General features: G+C 39.2%; 1 protein-coding gene across 16 annotated transcripts in view; it reads right to left on the reverse strand.

Annotated features, from left to right (window-relative positions):
* Positions 1 to 18,674, reverse strand: part of NEK10 (NIMA related kinase 10) — a 222,831-nt gene that overhangs the window by 39,533 nt on the left and 164,624 nt on the right. For 13 of the 16 annotated variants that reach the window (XM_053903873.1, XM_053903876.1, XM_053903879.1 and 10 more), the window contains 2 exons: positions 8,942 to 8,979; positions 8,702 to 8,842 (listed from right to left, as the gene is read on the reverse strand). The exons of 1 other annotated variant lie outside the window; for it this stretch is intronic. In XM_053903873.1, the coding sequence (XP_053759848.1) occupies positions 8,702 to 8,842; positions 8,942 to 8,979 (179 nt within the window). The remainder of the gene's footprint in view (positions 1 to 8,701; positions 8,843 to 8,941; positions 8,980 to 18,674) is intronic. 2 more of the 16 variants (XM_053903875.1, XM_053903874.1) reach the window with 1 other exon arrangement.

Below are 18,674 nucleotides of genomic sequence, written 5' to 3' on the forward strand. Positions count from 1 at the left end.
GTGACTGAACAAGAAAGGGAGAAAGGAGAAAGGAGAGGGTTTTAATACCATCAGGACTCTATAAACAGGGGACAGCAGAGTTGGAAATTCCACAGCTCAATACCTGGCAGTGATCTAGTGGGAAGGGTGAATCCCCAGGAGCAGGCAGCAGGGTCAGAGGGGTCTGGCTGGGCACACGGGGAGAAGCGGTTCCCCTGATAGGAGGGCATGTGGTAGAGGCCCTAGGGCCTCCCCACAGGCAAAGGTCCTAGCAGACCCCAGAGAACAGCCACGATTGTTGGTATTGGAACAAAGACACCAGGGTGTGGTGAAATCTGGTGCCAGTTGTGTGTTGTAATTTACCATAATCCCTGCACTGCTGCCACTGTGATCACATGATTTTCTTCTGAGGCGAGCCAGCACCCAGCCACAATCTCTGAGCCTCTGCAGCAGTGTGACTGCATGAATGTTCCCAGGGGCAAGCCGGCATCGGCCACTGCCCAGCGAGACCCTCCTCCAGAGGGTGGGGGAAGGTCCAAGTCGCAGGGCCTTCGGAAGTGAGGGGTTTGGAAACACAGCCTCATTTGAGATCAAATTTGGGAGGAAGGTGCTGCCTAGAAGTCTGACAGCTTGGATGCAGAGAGTGTAGAAGCAGGGAGTGGACAGAAGCCAGAGCAAAGGAGGGGTGCTCGATTGCCGGTTGGTGAGAACACAGAGTTCTGGTGCTACGGACTGGGAAGCTGGGTAACACCATTTTCACCTCTCCTGCACATGTGCATATATGGACACACAAGACACATAGATCCACCCCAATAAGCTAAGCAGCGCCACCTAGTGGAGAGTGGAGCCATTACACCAAGCCCCATCCAACTGCAACAACCAAGCCCTAAAGGACCAACACAAGTCTTTCCACCTGCTTAGTGTACAGACTATAAAGTGCTGCATAGTTTTACTTCTAGAGGAAACTCGATGTAATTTTATTCTGTTTGCTGGTGCATCTATTCATTTTTTTCTTTTTCTTATTCTTGGATACAGAAAGAAAAAAATAATATTTTTATTTTCCATTTTTATAAAAAATTTTTAACTTTTTACTATATGTTTTATTTTTTGTAATTTCTAAAATTCTATTTCACTTTCTTCATTTCATTTATTCTATTTTATTGTATACATTTTTTAAAATTTGCAAACATTTTCTTACCTTTTTTTTTCTTTCCCTTTTTCTCTATGCTATAAAGCTTCCTACAAAAAGCAGACCAAAACACACCTAGGATCTAGCTTAATTTATTTTCTTCTTGTGTTGTTTTAACTTTTTAATTTTAATTTTTTATTTTATTAATTCTTCTTCTTCCTCCAAAATGACAAAATGTAGGAATTCACCCCCCCCCCCCAAAAAAAAACAGGAAGAAATGACAGCCAGGGACTTAATCAACACAGATACAAGCAAGATATCTGAACCAGAATGTAGAATCATGATAAAATGAATACTGGCTGGGGTTGAAAAAAGCATAGAATCCCTTTCAGCAGAGATAAAATAAGTAAAATCTAGTTAGGAAAGTGTTAAAAATGCTATAACTGAGCTGATGCCACAGCGGGAAGGATGGATGAAGCAGAGCAGCAAATCAGTGATATAGAAGACAAAATTATGGAGAATAATGAAGCAGAAAAAGAGGGAAACTAAGGCAAAAGAGCATGATATAAGAATTAGAGAACTCAGTGACTCATTAAAAAGGAACAACATCTGAATCATAGGAGTCCCAGAAGATGAAGAGAGAGAAAAGGGGGTAGAAGGTTTATGTGATGAAATCCTAGCAGAAAACTTTCCTAACCTGGGGAAAGACACAGACATCAAAATCCAAGAAGCACAGAGTTCCCATTAGATTCAATAAAAAACGACCATCAACAAGGCATATTATAGTCAAATTCATAAAATACACAGAAAAGGAAAGAATTATAAAAGCAGCAAGGGAAAAAAATCCTTAACCTATAAGGGAAGACAGATCAGGTTTTCAGTAGACCTATCCACAGAAACTTGGCAGGCCAGAAAGGAGTGGCAGGATATATTTAACATACTGAATTAGAAAAATAGGCAGCCAAGAATTCTTTATCCAGCAAGGATGTCATTCAAAATTGAAAGAGAGATAAAGAGTTTTTCAGACAAACAAAAACTAAAGAAGTTCGTGACCACTAAACCAGCCCTGCAAGAAATTTTAAGAGGGACTCTCTGAGGGGAGAAAAAAGACCAAAAGCAACAAAGACTAGAAAGAACAAGGGAACACAACCACAAACTCCAACTCCACAATGGCAATAAATTCATATCTATCTTTCTATACTTACTCTAAATGTCAATAGACTAAACACTGCAATCAAAAGACACAGGGTAACAGAATGGATAAGAAAACAAGATCCAGCGATACACTGTTTACAAGAGACCCATTTTAGAGCTAACGGCACCTTTAGATTGAAAGTAAGAGGATGGAGAACCATCTATCACGCTAATGGTTGCCAAAAGAAAGATGGAGTAGCCATACTTATATCGGATGATCTAGATTTTAAAATAAAGACTGTAACAAGGAATGAAGGAGGGCATTATATCATAATTAAGGGGTCTATCCACCAAGAAGATTTAAAAATTGTAAACATTTATGCGCCCCAAGATAGGATAAATCCCAATGTGGGATTTATTTATGCTCCAAAGGTGGGAGCACCCAAATATATAAAGCAATTAATCACAAACATAAAGAAACTCATTGATAATACTACTATAATAGTAGGGGATGTCAACACCCCACTTACAACAACGGGCAGATCATCTAAGCAGAAAATCAACAACGACACAATGGCTTTGAATGACACACTGGACTGGATGGACTTAACAGATACATTCAGAACATTTCATCCTAAGCAGCGGAATACACATTCTTCTCCAGTGCACATGGAACGTTCTCCAGAATAGACCACATACTGGGACACAAATCAGCCCTCAACAAGTACAAAAAGATCAAGATCATACTGTGCATATTTTCAGACCATAACACTATGAAACTTGAAATCAACCACAAGAAAAAATTTGGAAAGACAATGAATACTTGGAGATTAAAGAACATCCTACTAAGGAATGAATGGGTTAACCAAGAAGTTAAAGAGGAAATTCAAAAGTACATGGAAGCCAATGAAAATGATAATACCACAGCCTAAAACCTCTGGAATTCAGCAAAGGCAGTCATAAGAGGGACGTATATATAGCAATCCAGGCTTTCCTAAAGAAGGAAGAAAGGTCTCAGATACACAACCTAACCTTGCACCTTAAAGTGCTGGAAAAAGAATAGCAAATAAAGCCAAAAACTAGCAGAATACAGGAAATAATAAAGATTAGAGCAGAAATCCATGCTATCAAAACAAAACAAAACAAAAACAGTAGAACAGATCAATGAAACCAGAAGCTGGTTCTCTGAACGAATTAACAAAATTGATAAACCCCTAGCCAGTTTGATCAAAAAGAAAAAAAGAAAGGACCCAAATAATTAAAATCAAGAATGAAAAAGGAAAGATCACAACCAACACTGCAGAAATACAAACAATAATACGAGAATATTATGAGCAATTATATGCCAATAAATTGGTCAATCTGGAAGAAATGGACAAATTCCTAGAAACATATACACTACCAAAACTGAAACAGGAAGAAATAGAAAATTTGAACAGACTCATAACCAGTAACAAAATTGAATTAGTAATCAACAATCTCCCAAAAAACAAGAGCCCAGGGCCGGATAGCTTTCCAAGGGAATTCTACCAAACATTTAAAGAATTAACACCTATTCTCTTGAAGCTGTTCCAAAAAATATAAATGGAAGGAAAACTTCCAAACTCTTTCTATGAAGCCAGCATTACCTTGATTACCAAAACCAGACAGAGACCCCACTAAAAAGGAGAACTACAGACCAATTTCCCTGATGAACATGGATGCAAAAATCCTCAACAAGATATTAGCTAACCAGCTCCATCAATACATTAAAAAAATTATTCACCATGACCAAGTGGGATTTATACCTGGGATGCAAGGCTCATTCAATATCTGCAAAACAATCAATGTGATACATCACACTAATAAAAGAAAGGACAAGAACCACATGATCCTCTCAATAGATGCAGAGAAAGCATTTGACAAAATACAGTATCTTTTCTTGATAAAAACCCTCAAGTAAGTAGGGATATAAGGATCATACCTCAAGATCATAAAAGCCATATATGAAAGACCACCGCTGATATCATCCTCAATGGGGAAAAACTGAGCGCTTTCCCCCTAATGTCAGGAACACGACAGGGATGTTCATTCTCGCCACTGTTATTCAACATAGTATTGGAAGTCTTAGTCTCAGCAATCAGACAACACAAAGAAATAAAAATCATCCAAACTGGCAAGGAGGAAGTCAAAATTCCACTCTTTGCAGATGACATGATACTCTATATGGAAAGATTCCAAAAGATTCCACCAACAAAACTGCTAGAACTGATCCGTGAATTCAGCAAAGTCGCAGCATATAAAATCAATGCATAGAAATTGATTGCATTTCTATACACCGATAATGAAGCGATAGAAAGAGAAATCAAGGAATCAATCCCATTTACAACTGTACCAAAAACCATAAAATACCTGGGAATAAGCCTAACCAAAGAATTAAAAAATCTATACACTGAAAATTATAGAAAGCTTATGAGAGAAACTGAAGAAGACACAAAAAAATGGAAAAATATTCCATGCTCATGAATCGGAAGAACAAATATTGTTAAAATGTCGATTCTACCCAAAGCAATCTACAAATTCCATGCAATCCCTATCAAAATAACACCAGCATTCTTCACAGAGCTAGAACAAACAATCCTAAATTTTTTATGGAACAGAAAAGGCCCCAAATAGCCAAAGCAATCCTGAAAAAGAAAACCAAAGCTGGAGGCATCACAATTCCAGACTTCAGGATGTATTACAAAGCTGTAACTATCAAGACAGTATGGTACTGATACAAAAACAGACACTCAGATCAACGGAAAGAATAGAGAACCCAGAAACAGACCCACAAATGTATGGCCAACTAATCTTTGACAAAGCAGGAACGAGGATCCAATGGAGTAAAGACAGTCTCTTCAGCAAATGGTGCTGGGAAAACTGGACAGTGACATGCAGAATGAACTTGGGCCACTTTCTGACACCACACACAAAAATAAACTCAAAATGGATGAACACACACACACACACACACAAAACCCCATAAAACAGGAAGCCATCAAAATCCTACAGGAGAAAGCAGGCAAAAACCTCTTTGACCTCGGCCACAGCAACTTCTTACTCAACACATCTCCGGAGGCAAGAGAAACAAAAGCAAAAATGAACTATTGGGACCTCATCAAGATAAAAAAGCTTCTGCATGCTGAAGGAAACAATCAGCAAAACCAAAAAGCAACTGACAGAATGGGAGAAGATACTTGCAAAGGACATATCAGATAAAGGGTTAGTATCCAAAATCTATAAAGAATTTATCAAACTCAACACCCAAAAAACAAATAATCCAGTGAAGAAATGGGTAAACGACATGAATAGATACTTTTCCAAAAAAGACATCCAGATGGCTAACAGACACATGAAAAAATGCTCAACACCACTTATCATCAGGGAAATACAAATCAAAACCACAATGAGATACCACCTCACACCAATCAAAATGGCTAAATTAACAACTCAGGCAATGACAGATGTTGGCGAGGATGTGGAGAAAGAGGATCTCTTTTGCACTGCTCGTGGAAATGCAAACTGGTGCAGCCACTCTGGAAAACAGTATGGGGGTTCCTCAAAAACTAAAAATAAAACTACCCTACGACCCAGCAATTTCACTACTAGGTATTTATTCAAAGGATACAGGTGTGCTGTTTCAAAGGGGCACATGCACCCCAATGTTTATAGCAATGCTATCGACAATAGCCAAAGTATGGAAAGAGCCCAAATGTCCATCTACAGATGAATAGATAAAGAAGATGTGGTGTCATACACACACACACACACACACACACACACACACAATGGAGTATTACTCGACAATCAAGAAGAATGAAATCTTGCCATTTGCAACAATGTGGGTGGAACTAGAGCATGTTATGCTAAACCAATTTAGTCAGTCAGAGAAAGACAAGACCAGAGCTCTAACCCCTGAGCTATGAAGCCTCATCCTGAGAAAGACAAATATCATATGACTTCACTCATATGTAGAATTTAAGATACAAAACAGATGAACGTAAGGGAAGGGAAGCAAAAATAATATAAAAACAGGGAGGTGGACAAAACATAAGAGACTCTTAAATACAGAGAACAAACTGAGGGTTGATGGAGGGGTTGTGGGTGGGGGGATGGGCCAAATGGGCAAGGGACATTAAGGAAGACACTTGTTGGGATGAGCTCTGGGTGTTACATGTAGGGGATGGATCACTGGATTCTACTCCTGAAATCATTATTGCACTATATGCTAACTAACTTGGATGTAAATTAAGAAAACAACAACAAAAAAGGAGTACCAGATAGAAAAGACCATGTTATAATACAGTCACTTGGTACTCTAAAATCATAGTTCTCACCATTTTTTTCTTCCATAGCATATGGAAAATGATGTTTACATTCTAGACAGAGTCCTGGAAGCATACCAGGTTTTGACAAAATTCTTCCTGCCCTGACAACTTTTTCCAGAACATTTAGACAATACAGGCTGTGGCTGTTGGTTGTACATAATGTTCCTTTCATCCAAGCATGTTCCTTTCTATCCAAAAAAGCTAAATCAAACGTTAAGTGAAAATACATTAATACAGTCTGCTTTAAAAAAATTAATCATCCACACATTTCAGTGTTTTGCCTATTCTGAGTAATAAATATTTAAGATATAACTTACAACTGCCCAGACCAATAGTGTCTCATGACACCGTGGTCCAAACTTATTTCCCTACTGTTGGAGAGCTCTATTTATGGCACCTTCTCTGGGGTGCCTGGGTGGCTCAGTCAGTTAAGGGGGCAACTCTTGATTTTGGCTCAGGTCACGATCTCCTGGTTTGTGGGATCGACGGTTTCTGCGCTGACAGCACAGATCCTGCTTGGGATTCTCTGTCTCTCTTTCTCTCTCTCAATATAAATAAAACAAACTTTAAAACAAAAATAAGCCACCTTTTCATTCTCTGAGTTAGGCTAGAGACACAGAGAAAACAACTGGAATGGAGCATGACTTGCAGGTGAGGTGAGCTAAGTGGATGGGGCTGGTACCAGTTGTTTGTGATCTGATAAAGCAAAAATAGTCCAAATTTACCCACAACGCTAAAAAGTATGACTTCTGATGTGTCTACAATATTAATAGAAACATTGCCCTTTATGGGTGAACTTTTGTATTCACTGACAACACTGTAGTATATTGTTTTAAATAAGAAATATGTCAGTGAACTTTTAAAAACTGGATGGAACAACAGACTGTAAGTCTAAAAAATACAATATATTACATGTAAACTGCTATAATGTGATTGGTTTGTTTAAAGGTCAAGAGATCTGATCAATTTCATGGACATAAAATAAGTCTAAAACTGAGCCAATTCAACATGCCCTTTAGGAAAAGGAATTCCTATTATGAATCGGAACAGAATTGTGAATTGCTTACATAAATACGTGTTCTGCTCTTGCTATTATAAAATCAATCAACAACAATCATTTCAGCTTCACGATTATGTTATGTATGAACTTACCTTATGCCAGACAGCATGGTCAGCATGATAACTATGGACATCTTAATAACAAAACCATCTTTTTTTTTTGCATCTATGCTGATGGTGTAAATGGCCCCAGACTGTCAATAACTCTTCCAAAGCAAATTTAATAAATGTGAAGACATGGACTAATGTTACCAAAAATCAATTCCCATCACTTATGTTCACCATAGGTGTTAACTCTACGAAAGAATGTGAGTTAAGGAAGCCAAAATGAAAACAGCATTAGGCAACAACTTCAAATTAACCAAAGTAGTAAAATAGAACTCAAGAGTCATACATTCATACATATGTTAAGAGCACAATTGCTATACTTTTTCCCTGAATTGTCCAGACTTAGCTAACAGTTTTACTACTACTGTTGTACTTTGGTCCTCTTTAATAGAAATTCAAAACATTAACTAATACACTCACCCTCCCCCCCAAACCATTACTATAAACTTGTATGTTTTAAGAATCCATAATTTTTAAATTATCAACAAAAACAGGATACAGTATTGTTTTAATCAGATACAAATAGAAATAACTAAAAAGGACTATCTATGTCAGAATAAAGGAGCCAGACAAAGATAAATTTCACTCCTTTGTATCATATAGGCATAGAGCTTATAGAAACATGAATTTAAAACAGTTACTATTTTTTGCTAGGAGGTATGCATTTTAAGCACAAATAGTTTAACTGGCTAACATCCCCACCAAAGCAGAAGTGTAAATTTTAGAAAAACAGCCTGTAATATTTCAATCAAATAAGTGAACACAGAAAGCATTTTGATACTGTTAAATTGCCAAACTAATAACGGTGGACAAACAAACCAAATTCTCCTGCCGCTTGTATTAAAATTACCTCCCAAGCATCATTCAGACCCATTCAGTCCCAACTATAATTCTGTGTTCGCCCATCGTGTGCTTGACATCAACTTGATCTAATAAGTACTACCATGATCTCTGAGATTGCGAAGAATCACAGCGGGAAGGCTATGGGACTGCCACCCCGTCACTAACTCGGCCTCTAGCTCCTTAACGTGGGCCCTGAGCATGAGGGGTGGTACTTTCAGAAGCAGGTCAAGAGGCAGCAAAGCTGAAGAAATAAAAGGGGGAAAGATATGAAACTGTAACATAAATCATACTGAATATCAGGGAGGCATGTGTGATTTTGTTACTGCCAACACGAAATTACCTGGTCTTGGTCTGGATCCTATTCCACCAGTGAAGTCCCTGAAAACAGAATTAGGGGCCGTTACGAGGACTCATTCAACTTGGATTTGACTAACATTGACTGAAAGCCTATACCCCACTATGCTTTACATTGTAAAAATTGAAAAAAGATTATTTTCCCTCAAGATGTTCTTGAGAGCTTAACAAACAGAAGAATAAGCCCATGCAAGCCCACAGCAGACCTGACATTTTACTGGCACATGGAAAAACCCTATCTCATCACAGTGGTTTAGAAACTCTCAGAATGATTAAGCTGGGGAGGGGCAGAGAAAGAGAAGGTCACAGAATCCAAAGCAGATTCCAGGCTCTGAGCTGTCAGCACAGGGCCCGATGGGGGGCTCAAACTTGTGAACTGCAAGATCATGACCTGAGCCGAAACCGGCCGCTTAACCGACTGTGTCAACCAGGTGCCCCGGGATTTAAATACAAATAAACATGGTTAATAAATCTCTTACACCAACACTTTCATTTAAAGCACAGAATTCTTGATACATAAATGCAACACATACCTTAAGTTATGAAGCAAAACAAAATTGGCACTCATTTACCCTGACCAGCTGACGTACTAGATTAATGGCAAAATCTTTGCATTTGATGGCAAGTTCCTTCCCTTCCTTTCCTGCTCCTAACTCCCCACCATACCAGCACTCTCCTGATCCCATTATTTTCTCTGTCCCTTTCCCAGCCCAAGTTTTCAGAACCTGGAAAAGTCAGTGAAACTTGCCAGACTTGTACAGTTAATACACACTGCCTAGTTGTGGGAGAAGCGGCATGTTTAAAGAAAGAAAATGGGTAGCCCCCGCCCTCAGAAAGAGGGGCATAATCTCAGCAGTGTCCAAAATGGGCAGGATGCCTCCTGGCTGAGGAGCAGACCATCTGTTTCAGCACCTCATACCCTCACATCCATGACATACTTGCTCTATCACAGCAAGTGCCAATGAATAACCCTGCCCCTTAGCCTTCCGGGTGGGTCTAGCACAGCCCAATAGAAATATAATGCAAACCACAGACATAAGTTAAGTCTAAATCTTCTGGTAGCCACATTTTTAAAAAGTAGAAATAAAGAAGTGACATTAATTTTCAGAACATATTTTGTTTAACCCTTTATCTTTAAAATATTCTCATTTCAGCATGCACTAAATACAAAACTCATGAGATACTCGACATTCAGTTTTGTATTTAAATCAATATTAAAATGAAATTAAAAAATTCGTTCCTCTGTCACACTAGCTACATTTCAGCTGCTCAAGGGTCACACGTGGCCAGTGGCCTCCATATTCAACAGTGCATTCCAGAGTCACTGTCTTCACAGAAATTACGACTGAGGCTAACAGTCATGCCACATAGCTGCAAAGCCTGTGATACCTCTTGGACTATCCTAAATGGTGAATTAAAATGTAATTTGCGAGGGGCACCTGGGTGGCCCAGTCAGGTAAGCATCCGACTTCGGCTCAAGTCATGATCTCATGGCTCGTGAGTTCGAGCCCTGCGTTGGGGGCTCAGAACCTGAAGCCTGCTTCGGATTTTGTGTCTCCCTGTCTCTGCCCCTCCCAGCTCATGCTCTCTCTCTCTCTTAAAAATGAATAAATATTTTTTTAAAAATTAGAAAAAATGTAACGTGCAAAAATCTTTTATTCCTAAGGTTACAGGTACTTTTGATAGATCATAACCATTCACAGGTCGAGTTAACTAGATGAATCTTCCAGTTGTCCTGAAGAATCCAAAATTCCAAACATTTTTATATGTTAAAAAAATGGGCTGGTGATATATGTGAAATAGACTATCCTGACAATGCCGAGTTGCTGCCAACGTTGCTACTCCTTAATATAATTCTAAATTCTTCTTTAGGGGATCTAAATGAACTTTAGGGGATCTTTAAAAATAAACATCACACATTCATTCAACAAATATTGATGAAGTGCCCACTACGTGTAGAAACTGTGCCAGACATTAGAGACGGGATGGTGAAAAGAAACAATCCTTAGCCTTGGAACTTACAAGATTATATAGGTATAGCAGAAAAACTGTTAATTTCTCTGCAAATCATATCATGGATCACAAGAAAGCACACTCATCTGAAATTGCCAAATAGAACAGACTAATTGTAGCCAGAAGGGACAACATTTAACTGCACAACCGTTAGGTCCAGATGGACAAAAGATTGAAATTATGCAAAGCCTGAGGGAAGTCTGCCTCTAGGACTGGATTGAATGTTTATGCGCAATAGAACATTATGGCTGCAGAAGATGGTTTCCCAGGAGAGTGTAAGCTGGAAAACAGGCAGAGATGAGTTAACACAAAGAGAACAGTCTAGAAATGTTTTCTGGTGAAAAGGCTTAATATAATGAAGCTTGTGTCCTCTGAAACTTTTAAAATGGGCATTGACTAATAGAACTTCAGGCTGATTAAAACAGAATTGCAGAGAAACGGAAGGTGTCAAAGGATTCCAAAAGGTCATGCCTCCCAGCTCTCTTCAGATCCGGGGTGACTTCATCCAGAATTTATAACCTAAAGCAGAAATTGAAGCACTGCATCTGAGTGTTAGCCTACAACTTCCACCCCAAACCAATAACAGGTAAGGTGGAGATTGAAGGTTTAGCTTTGTAATTTTTTAAATCAACTTTCCGCTGAATGAATTCAAGTTCAGAGTAAATTACTGGGATACTTATTGTGTTTAGAGGAGTCCTGGCCGTAAAGAGATGGAGTTCTAGAATTTTATACCTTGTAAAACTGTTTCAAATATACTTCTGAACCAAGGGAATATTTTCACACGCATAGGAGGCACATTACATAACTTAATTCAGTGGTGAAAAGTAGTCAATACTATTTGATGTGGGTAAAAAGGAGAAATATTTAACCTTCTGAAATGAGAAGGTTGACTTACAGTACTAAGATAACGCTCTCTGAGGCTACTGCAATCATACCATCTGAGCTAACTAGCATTTTACCACTTAGAAGTCTCTTTCTGGTAGTGACATTCATAAACATGTCCTGTGTGAAAACACGGCATCATGCAGGATTGAGTTCTCCTGTTCATTATGGGCTTTTCACTTATCTATAATGTTAACAGAGGTGGTGTCACTACAGGAAAGGAGAATAGTGCCCCTGTGGCTCTCCATCCTTACTCCAATAACAGCCAGAAGCAAACAAGCAATTAGCCAGAAAAGTTTAGAACTGTCACAGAAAAGAAATAAAGTGGTCTTACTGATCATTGTTTCTGTGAGGCTGCTTGATTGCGACACTGGCAGATAGGCTAGGTTGATTCTGGCCAGTAGTGATCAAGTATTCAATTTAAGTAAAACAAGATATGGATTATGAAAAGGGCGAGTAGAGAACACCTACAAGTCAAAATAAGCAAGGCTTCTCCTAAAAGGAGGCAAAACCCATAGGTCCTGAGGTTCTACAAGAGTCTTTCTGGTCACATATATGATGCTGGATGGTCTCAAATGTCCACAATCATCTTTTATGTGACTCAAAGACTAATGCCAGGTGCACATCCTTGAGTACAAATTATGCATATCCTGATTTATCAAAGAAGTTGTGAACCAAAGGCATCTCCAAGACCGCAAACATCCAATATCTCAAACCAACCTGCCAACTACACCCTGTTGCCTTGGCAACAGGATGCAAGCAGGCATGGAGAAATCTTGTTGCCTGAGCAACAGAATCTTTAAGAAAAAAAATAAAGTAAAATGGGGACTTATGCTGTGACTATGGCAAAGGCTTGTAGATTCAAGTCAATAGGTGGGATTTTAGTCCTATTCCAAAGAGAGATATAGAATTTATGCTAAGATAACAGTCATTCATCAATTAATTAACAAGTATTTGGGGGCTGGCACCTATGCACAATACGTTGCCACCTGGGAAATGCAAAGATGGACCCATCATTGTCTGGTATGTGCCAGTGTACAATAATAAATATTTAATTGAATGAATGAATGAATGTTCTTAAGAAAATCATAATACAATGACCAAAGCTTACTTTGTAGTCAGTGTATATAGTAGTTAGAGAAGTTGAAGGCCCTGTGTGCATTATCAAATTCCACTATACAAGATAATTTATAAGTTGAAATAAAAGTTAGAATGCAGTGGATTATATCTATCTATCTATCTATCTATCTATCTATCTATCTATCTATCTATGTACTGAGACTATAAAATCCAGATAGAAACTGGTAAAGGTCATGCCCATTCTTAATTCTTTCCTAACAAGTAGTAATGGAGGCAGGAAATTTTAGATTATTTAGATCACTGAAAATGATTAAAATTAGAAATTTCAAAAAAAGTCCTAATTATTGAATTTGTGCTTTTTTTCTTGACACAGACATTAATTAATCCAGCTTTTGACTATCAATGTTCGCAAAACACCAAACAATAAGGATAATTACTTAATATGATTATTTCGAAACAGGTAATGTTTTGTGACAGATAACTATAAAGAGTGAATTGCGCTCTTTTACTCTGCAATTTCAGAGATGTCCACATCAAAATAAAAGATGATTTCCACAAACACTATCATGCACTTCAACATTTCTCAATATATGTGTGCAGTTCAAATCTCTAAAACTGGGAACTTAAAAATGGTACAACCACTCTGGAAAACAGTTGGGCAGGCTTCTTTAGAAAGTTAAGCACCAACTACCATACGTTCCAGTCATTTCATTTCTAGATATTTACCCAAGATTTTTAAGAGTATGTATCCATATAAAGACACAAATGTTCATCACAGCTTTATCTGTAGCAGCTAAGTACTGAGACTCAAATGTCCAGTAACAGATGAATAGAAAACAAACCATGATATATCCATACAATGGGCTACTACTTAACAATAAAAAAGAATGAACTATTGATAGACTATGAAAACAATATGGACAGATCTCCAAATAATTATGCTGCCTAAAAGAAGCCAAATAAGAGTATGTACTATATAACTCCATTTACATGAAATTCTAAAATGCTAATAATCTAGAGTGCAACAAGCAGCTCAATGGTTGCCTAGGGTGGGGAGTGAGGAGAAGGGAGGGTACAAACAGACATGACGAAACTTTTACGTGGATATGTTCTCTATCTTAATTGTTATTTCACAGGGATATGCATATTCAAAACTTATCAAATTGCACATTTTAAATATGTGCAGCTTATTTTGTGTGAATTATATCTCACTGAAGCTCTTAAAACAAAATAACTTTTCACAATCTCATTCAAGAAAAGTTATTCAAATAGACCATCACATGACCTATACATGTGTTAAAAGCAATATATAAAAAATATTCCATTAAGTTCACTTTTGTCTGCCTTCTGTTACTTATGAGACGGAAGCTAAATGTAAGTCAGTTCTAGTTATCTCATGGTTCGACATCTTCAAGAGAGCTAACTGGTTAGCCCTCAGTAGAGTATGAGTTTATCACAACCAAAGCAGCTGTTTGGTGACACTCAGATCGATAAGCATTTATAGGAGTGTCCCAAGTGACACTCCTGTTCATGACTCTCCAATAACATGCAAAGAATGAAGATGTAAAATCAAATGTCTATTCTAGTAAGTCAAAAGCCTAAAAGCAAATTGTACTCAGTGAATATACATATAGTGTGAAGGACCTGTTCATCATTAGGAAATGTGGGTCATCTAGAAGCTCCCCATAGTCTACCTGTATAATGTCAAAAATGCTACTCTGACATCTCCAGATTTTCTTGGGGTGGGGAGGGGTAGGAGAGCCCTGGGAATGGCTGCTGCCTGGATGGTATCCTACTGAGGGAGATTTCATGTCTGGAGATCTGAGAATGGAGATTTGGAGATTCACTTTCTCTTCGTGAATGCTACCGTTCCAGAACTGAGGAATGGGGCTCTCTCCACTGATATGGAACCTCAGCTTTGACTTTGGCTTCTAGGACTTTCGGTGATTTGGGGATGGGGGAGGAGATACGGGGAGGAATATGTCAAGAAAAGGAGCCTACAGGAATTATTTGCTGGCTTCATGTCACTTCTGCTCAGTAGTTCATAGAACAAGTATATACTTCTAAGAGTTGAGAACTCATTCTCTTTTGGTCTTGCTATTAGAGTCCTGAAAAAAATTTGTAACTTGATGATGACTTGGCTCACCAGGATGCCTTCCAGTTCTAATATGATGTTTCCTCTCACCAGCCCTGAGACCAGTATTTCTCTGAGGAGGCAGAAGCTGTCCCTCTAGTTCCATTTGCCTAGCTCCATTTGAAAGTCTGTGGCAAATTATTAGGGAGGTACATTGGTCCTTCAACAGGCAATTGGCTTAAATCTGGTCCCTGATATCTGGGGTGATAGAATCTCAGAATTTATGCTCAAGTTTTCTCTCTGAGCTATTTAGCCAGGACCAAGTTTGAATTCTAAACTCTGTGGCTTTTTCTCAATGGTACCAATTCTGTTGTTTTAAGAGCCAATAAGGATCCCCAAGGGGGAGAGCTGCCCAAGGTCTCACTGTAACTGGTCTACCGTTTCATATGTGACACAGAATACCCAAAAATCTCTGCAGGCTTGATTTTCTACTTATTTTTATTCTACTTTATAGCTCTGCTATCTTCTTTTAGATTCTAACTTCTCATTTAGCAACTAAATATTTTCTATTATGTAGCGTTGCTATTTTCTTTTAGATTCTAACTTCTCATTTAGCTTCTAAATATTTTCTATTATGTAACTTGGCTATCTTCTTTTAGATTCTAACTTCTCATTTAGCTTCTAAATATTTTGCAAAATGGTTTCACATTTCACTTCAGTAAACCAAGAAACCCAGAAAAATCCTAAACAAATGAGATGGCAAATAACTTTACCTTTAATGTCTTTTAATTTAAAGAATTAGAAATACATTTTCAAATTGTCTCCTTTTAATTCAGAGAAGGCCTGGGGGTTACTTGGAAGGACGTCAAAAGTCATTAACTGTCTCTCCTCTTAGTTGGCATGAATCACAGGCTGTCTTTTGTCACTCATCTTCTTCTGAAGTCTGTCCTTGTCTCCCTGTTACACTCAGAGTTCCTTGAGGGAAGAGAGCTCCTCTTAAACCGACCTGTGTTCCTGATGGCATGTTACACTGCACCACACACAGCACAGCTTTCAAATGTTACTTTAGCTCACGTCCTATTCACCTATGCACCTTCTGATGCATCAGCCTCAACATCTGCGCCATTTTCCATTTTCCACCTGTTGGCTTGGTCATTAACCTCAAGTTAAAAGGGTTAATGTAATTACACTCTGTAATATCCCTTTTTCGATGAGCTTCAGATTGAACGTCTCCTTTCTGTTGGTTCTAGTTTAGCCAATTCACTATAAAATCTTCAGATAATGACTAGTTTTAAAAGCCAGTTCAAGCTCTAAAATATATAGAACCTATGTTTCTTTTGTTTTTGAAGGTTTAGACTTAACTGGCCTCTTTCAAATAAGACAATTTTCCATGAATCCTTTTAGAAAAAAAGACTAGAATTATTTAACAACTTCAAGATGCCTAAATTCATCTGATTGGCAATTCCCATTTTAATATAAAATTCTTTTAATTGGGGAGTTAGACCCATATGTCATGAGGCATTTTTGTACTAAAATACTTGTTTTGCATGTATTTTATACATTTAAGCACATTTATATCACTGAATAAAGTATCCAATAATAGGAGGGGGAAAAAAAAGCCTCTTAGGGATGTTCTTAAAAACATAAATAGTCACAAACCCGGTAATGGCTAGATTCCAGAGCGCGCTTGCTAGTTATGTTGTGGGAGAACTCATTGGACATTTCCCTATGCAAATCAAATACTGTTCCAAGCAGTTGGCTAGATTTCCAGATCAGCTCACAAAAGTCTACTGAACTGGTGATGTGGCTAAGGTAGAAGCCCTGATACCTGAGATGAGGAGGACATCCTACTCTGTGGTAGCATCAGACCCCCAGCTCTGCAGCCACATCTTCCAACCCTGTCCCCTCTCTTGCTGGGCCAACAAGCAAGAGCTCCCATGGCTCCAGGCTCCTGTGCGTGGCTTCCTTGTCTGTGGAAAGTGGGAGCAGAGGTGGTGGCTTAGGAATAAGAAGCCAGAAGGAAGGCAATTGGAGGGAACTGCAAGCCCGGCAAATTCCTTGGGCGATCCTCTATTTCAAGTCCCAAGTCCTCTAAATCCCCCATTCTGGTTCTCCTGGGGTTCGGGACTGTTTCTCTTTCCCCGGCCCTCTCCTTTACATCTGACCATCACTTCTCGGCACATCGGCCCACTGAAAAAATGTGTAGGATTCCCTCAATGGCCCTTCTGGTATTTTATGCACTCTGATAGGTTTTCCTTGGGTTTTTGTCACTAGCAAAACTAGAGATGAATTAGGAAATTAAAAGGCTTCGTGCTAACCCTTCCTGAGCCTTACTTGGAAAAAAATAAGTGATTAGTGATGCTGTATCTTTGACTAAACAAAAAGTAGTTTTCTACATGAACCCTCCTTTGTCCCCTAACTGAACCCTTCAGGATTTTGCAAGGCAGCTTCTTCATTCTGAAATTCATCTTCCCAGTGGACAGTAGTTCCATTCTGGCTGCCCAGTACCCACCGTGCTCCCTGCAGCAAGGACCTCCTGATGGACTTGGAGGGGGCAGTCGATCAAGGAACTCAGCTCTCCCGGCAGCGGTAAATAGGATCCTGATTCAATCCAGGCCAACTGACTCTCTCTAGCAAGACACTGAGTCCTGAGAAAGGTGACACATGGGTGCCAAAAGCAAACTGGGAGATCCTTTATCCCAGCATCAGGGCCTTTCTGATTCTGCCAGCAGTGCCTCCTCCACAGACCTCAGGGGCTCATCTGGCTCTTATTCCTTCCTAAGTTTAGAACCTCTGGGTTTCTAATTACATGAGCACTGCCCCCCCCCCCCCCCCCCCCCACCGCCCGCCATAAAGCCTTTTAATGAACCTCTGTTGCATGAGTCAACAAAAGTCAGGTTCATTTGCTGGCATCCAGAAAGCCCAACTGAGAAAGCACACCATAGCCTTACCCTTTTGTCACATTGCATGCAGCCACGTCCCTAGCCAGGGTCACCCACAGTGCCACAGACCACTGACTGGAATCACCACCTACGCGCTTATGCACAGGTAGCCTCAACTGGTGTCTCTGACTCAGAGCTGTCTGACAGTCCTTCTGCCTGTCCCCACTCAGTTGTCCGCCCATCTTTATATTGGTTCTTCCCAGGTGACCACTCCTCAAATCTAGACCATCTTCACAGCAGTGACCTTGAAAATCATCTAGTAGACAGAAACCACCAAGTATAATCTTCTCTGCTTTTCTAGCTTAATTTTGTCTTTGCCCCCTTTTCTTGAGACAAAGAGCTGTCCCTTCATCTTTCCCGGACCCACTCTCTAGACTCAAGCTACTCTGTGCCTGTGTCTTATCAATTCCTTTTCTCTCTTTATCTCTCCTTTCCACTGGCTGCCTCTCCTTAGTACCAGTCACCCTGAAGTCATCCTGATTCTAAAAAGGCCCCTTTTCACCAAACGTCCCCTACCAGCTAACTACCTCGCTCACTCTTAGCTTTCTTCCCCCCATCACTGCCTCTGTAACTTCTAAAAGCACCACAATCCCACTGCTGCCAACCTCACTCAATGCTATGGAAACTGCCCTTAATGACAGTCACCAGGGACTTCACTAGGCCAAACCTAATGGTTTCATTTTAGTTTTAGCCCAAAAGATAACTCTTGCAGAAACTGCTGATTATCC

This window comes from Panthera pardus, unplaced genomic scaffold (genome assembly GCF_024362965.1).
Source record: "Panthera pardus isolate Hobbes unplaced genomic scaffold, ASM2436296v1 HiC_scaffold_16, whole genome shotgun sequence".
Classification (NCBI taxonomy): domain Eukaryota; kingdom Metazoa; phylum Chordata; class Mammalia; order Carnivora; family Felidae; genus Panthera; species Panthera pardus.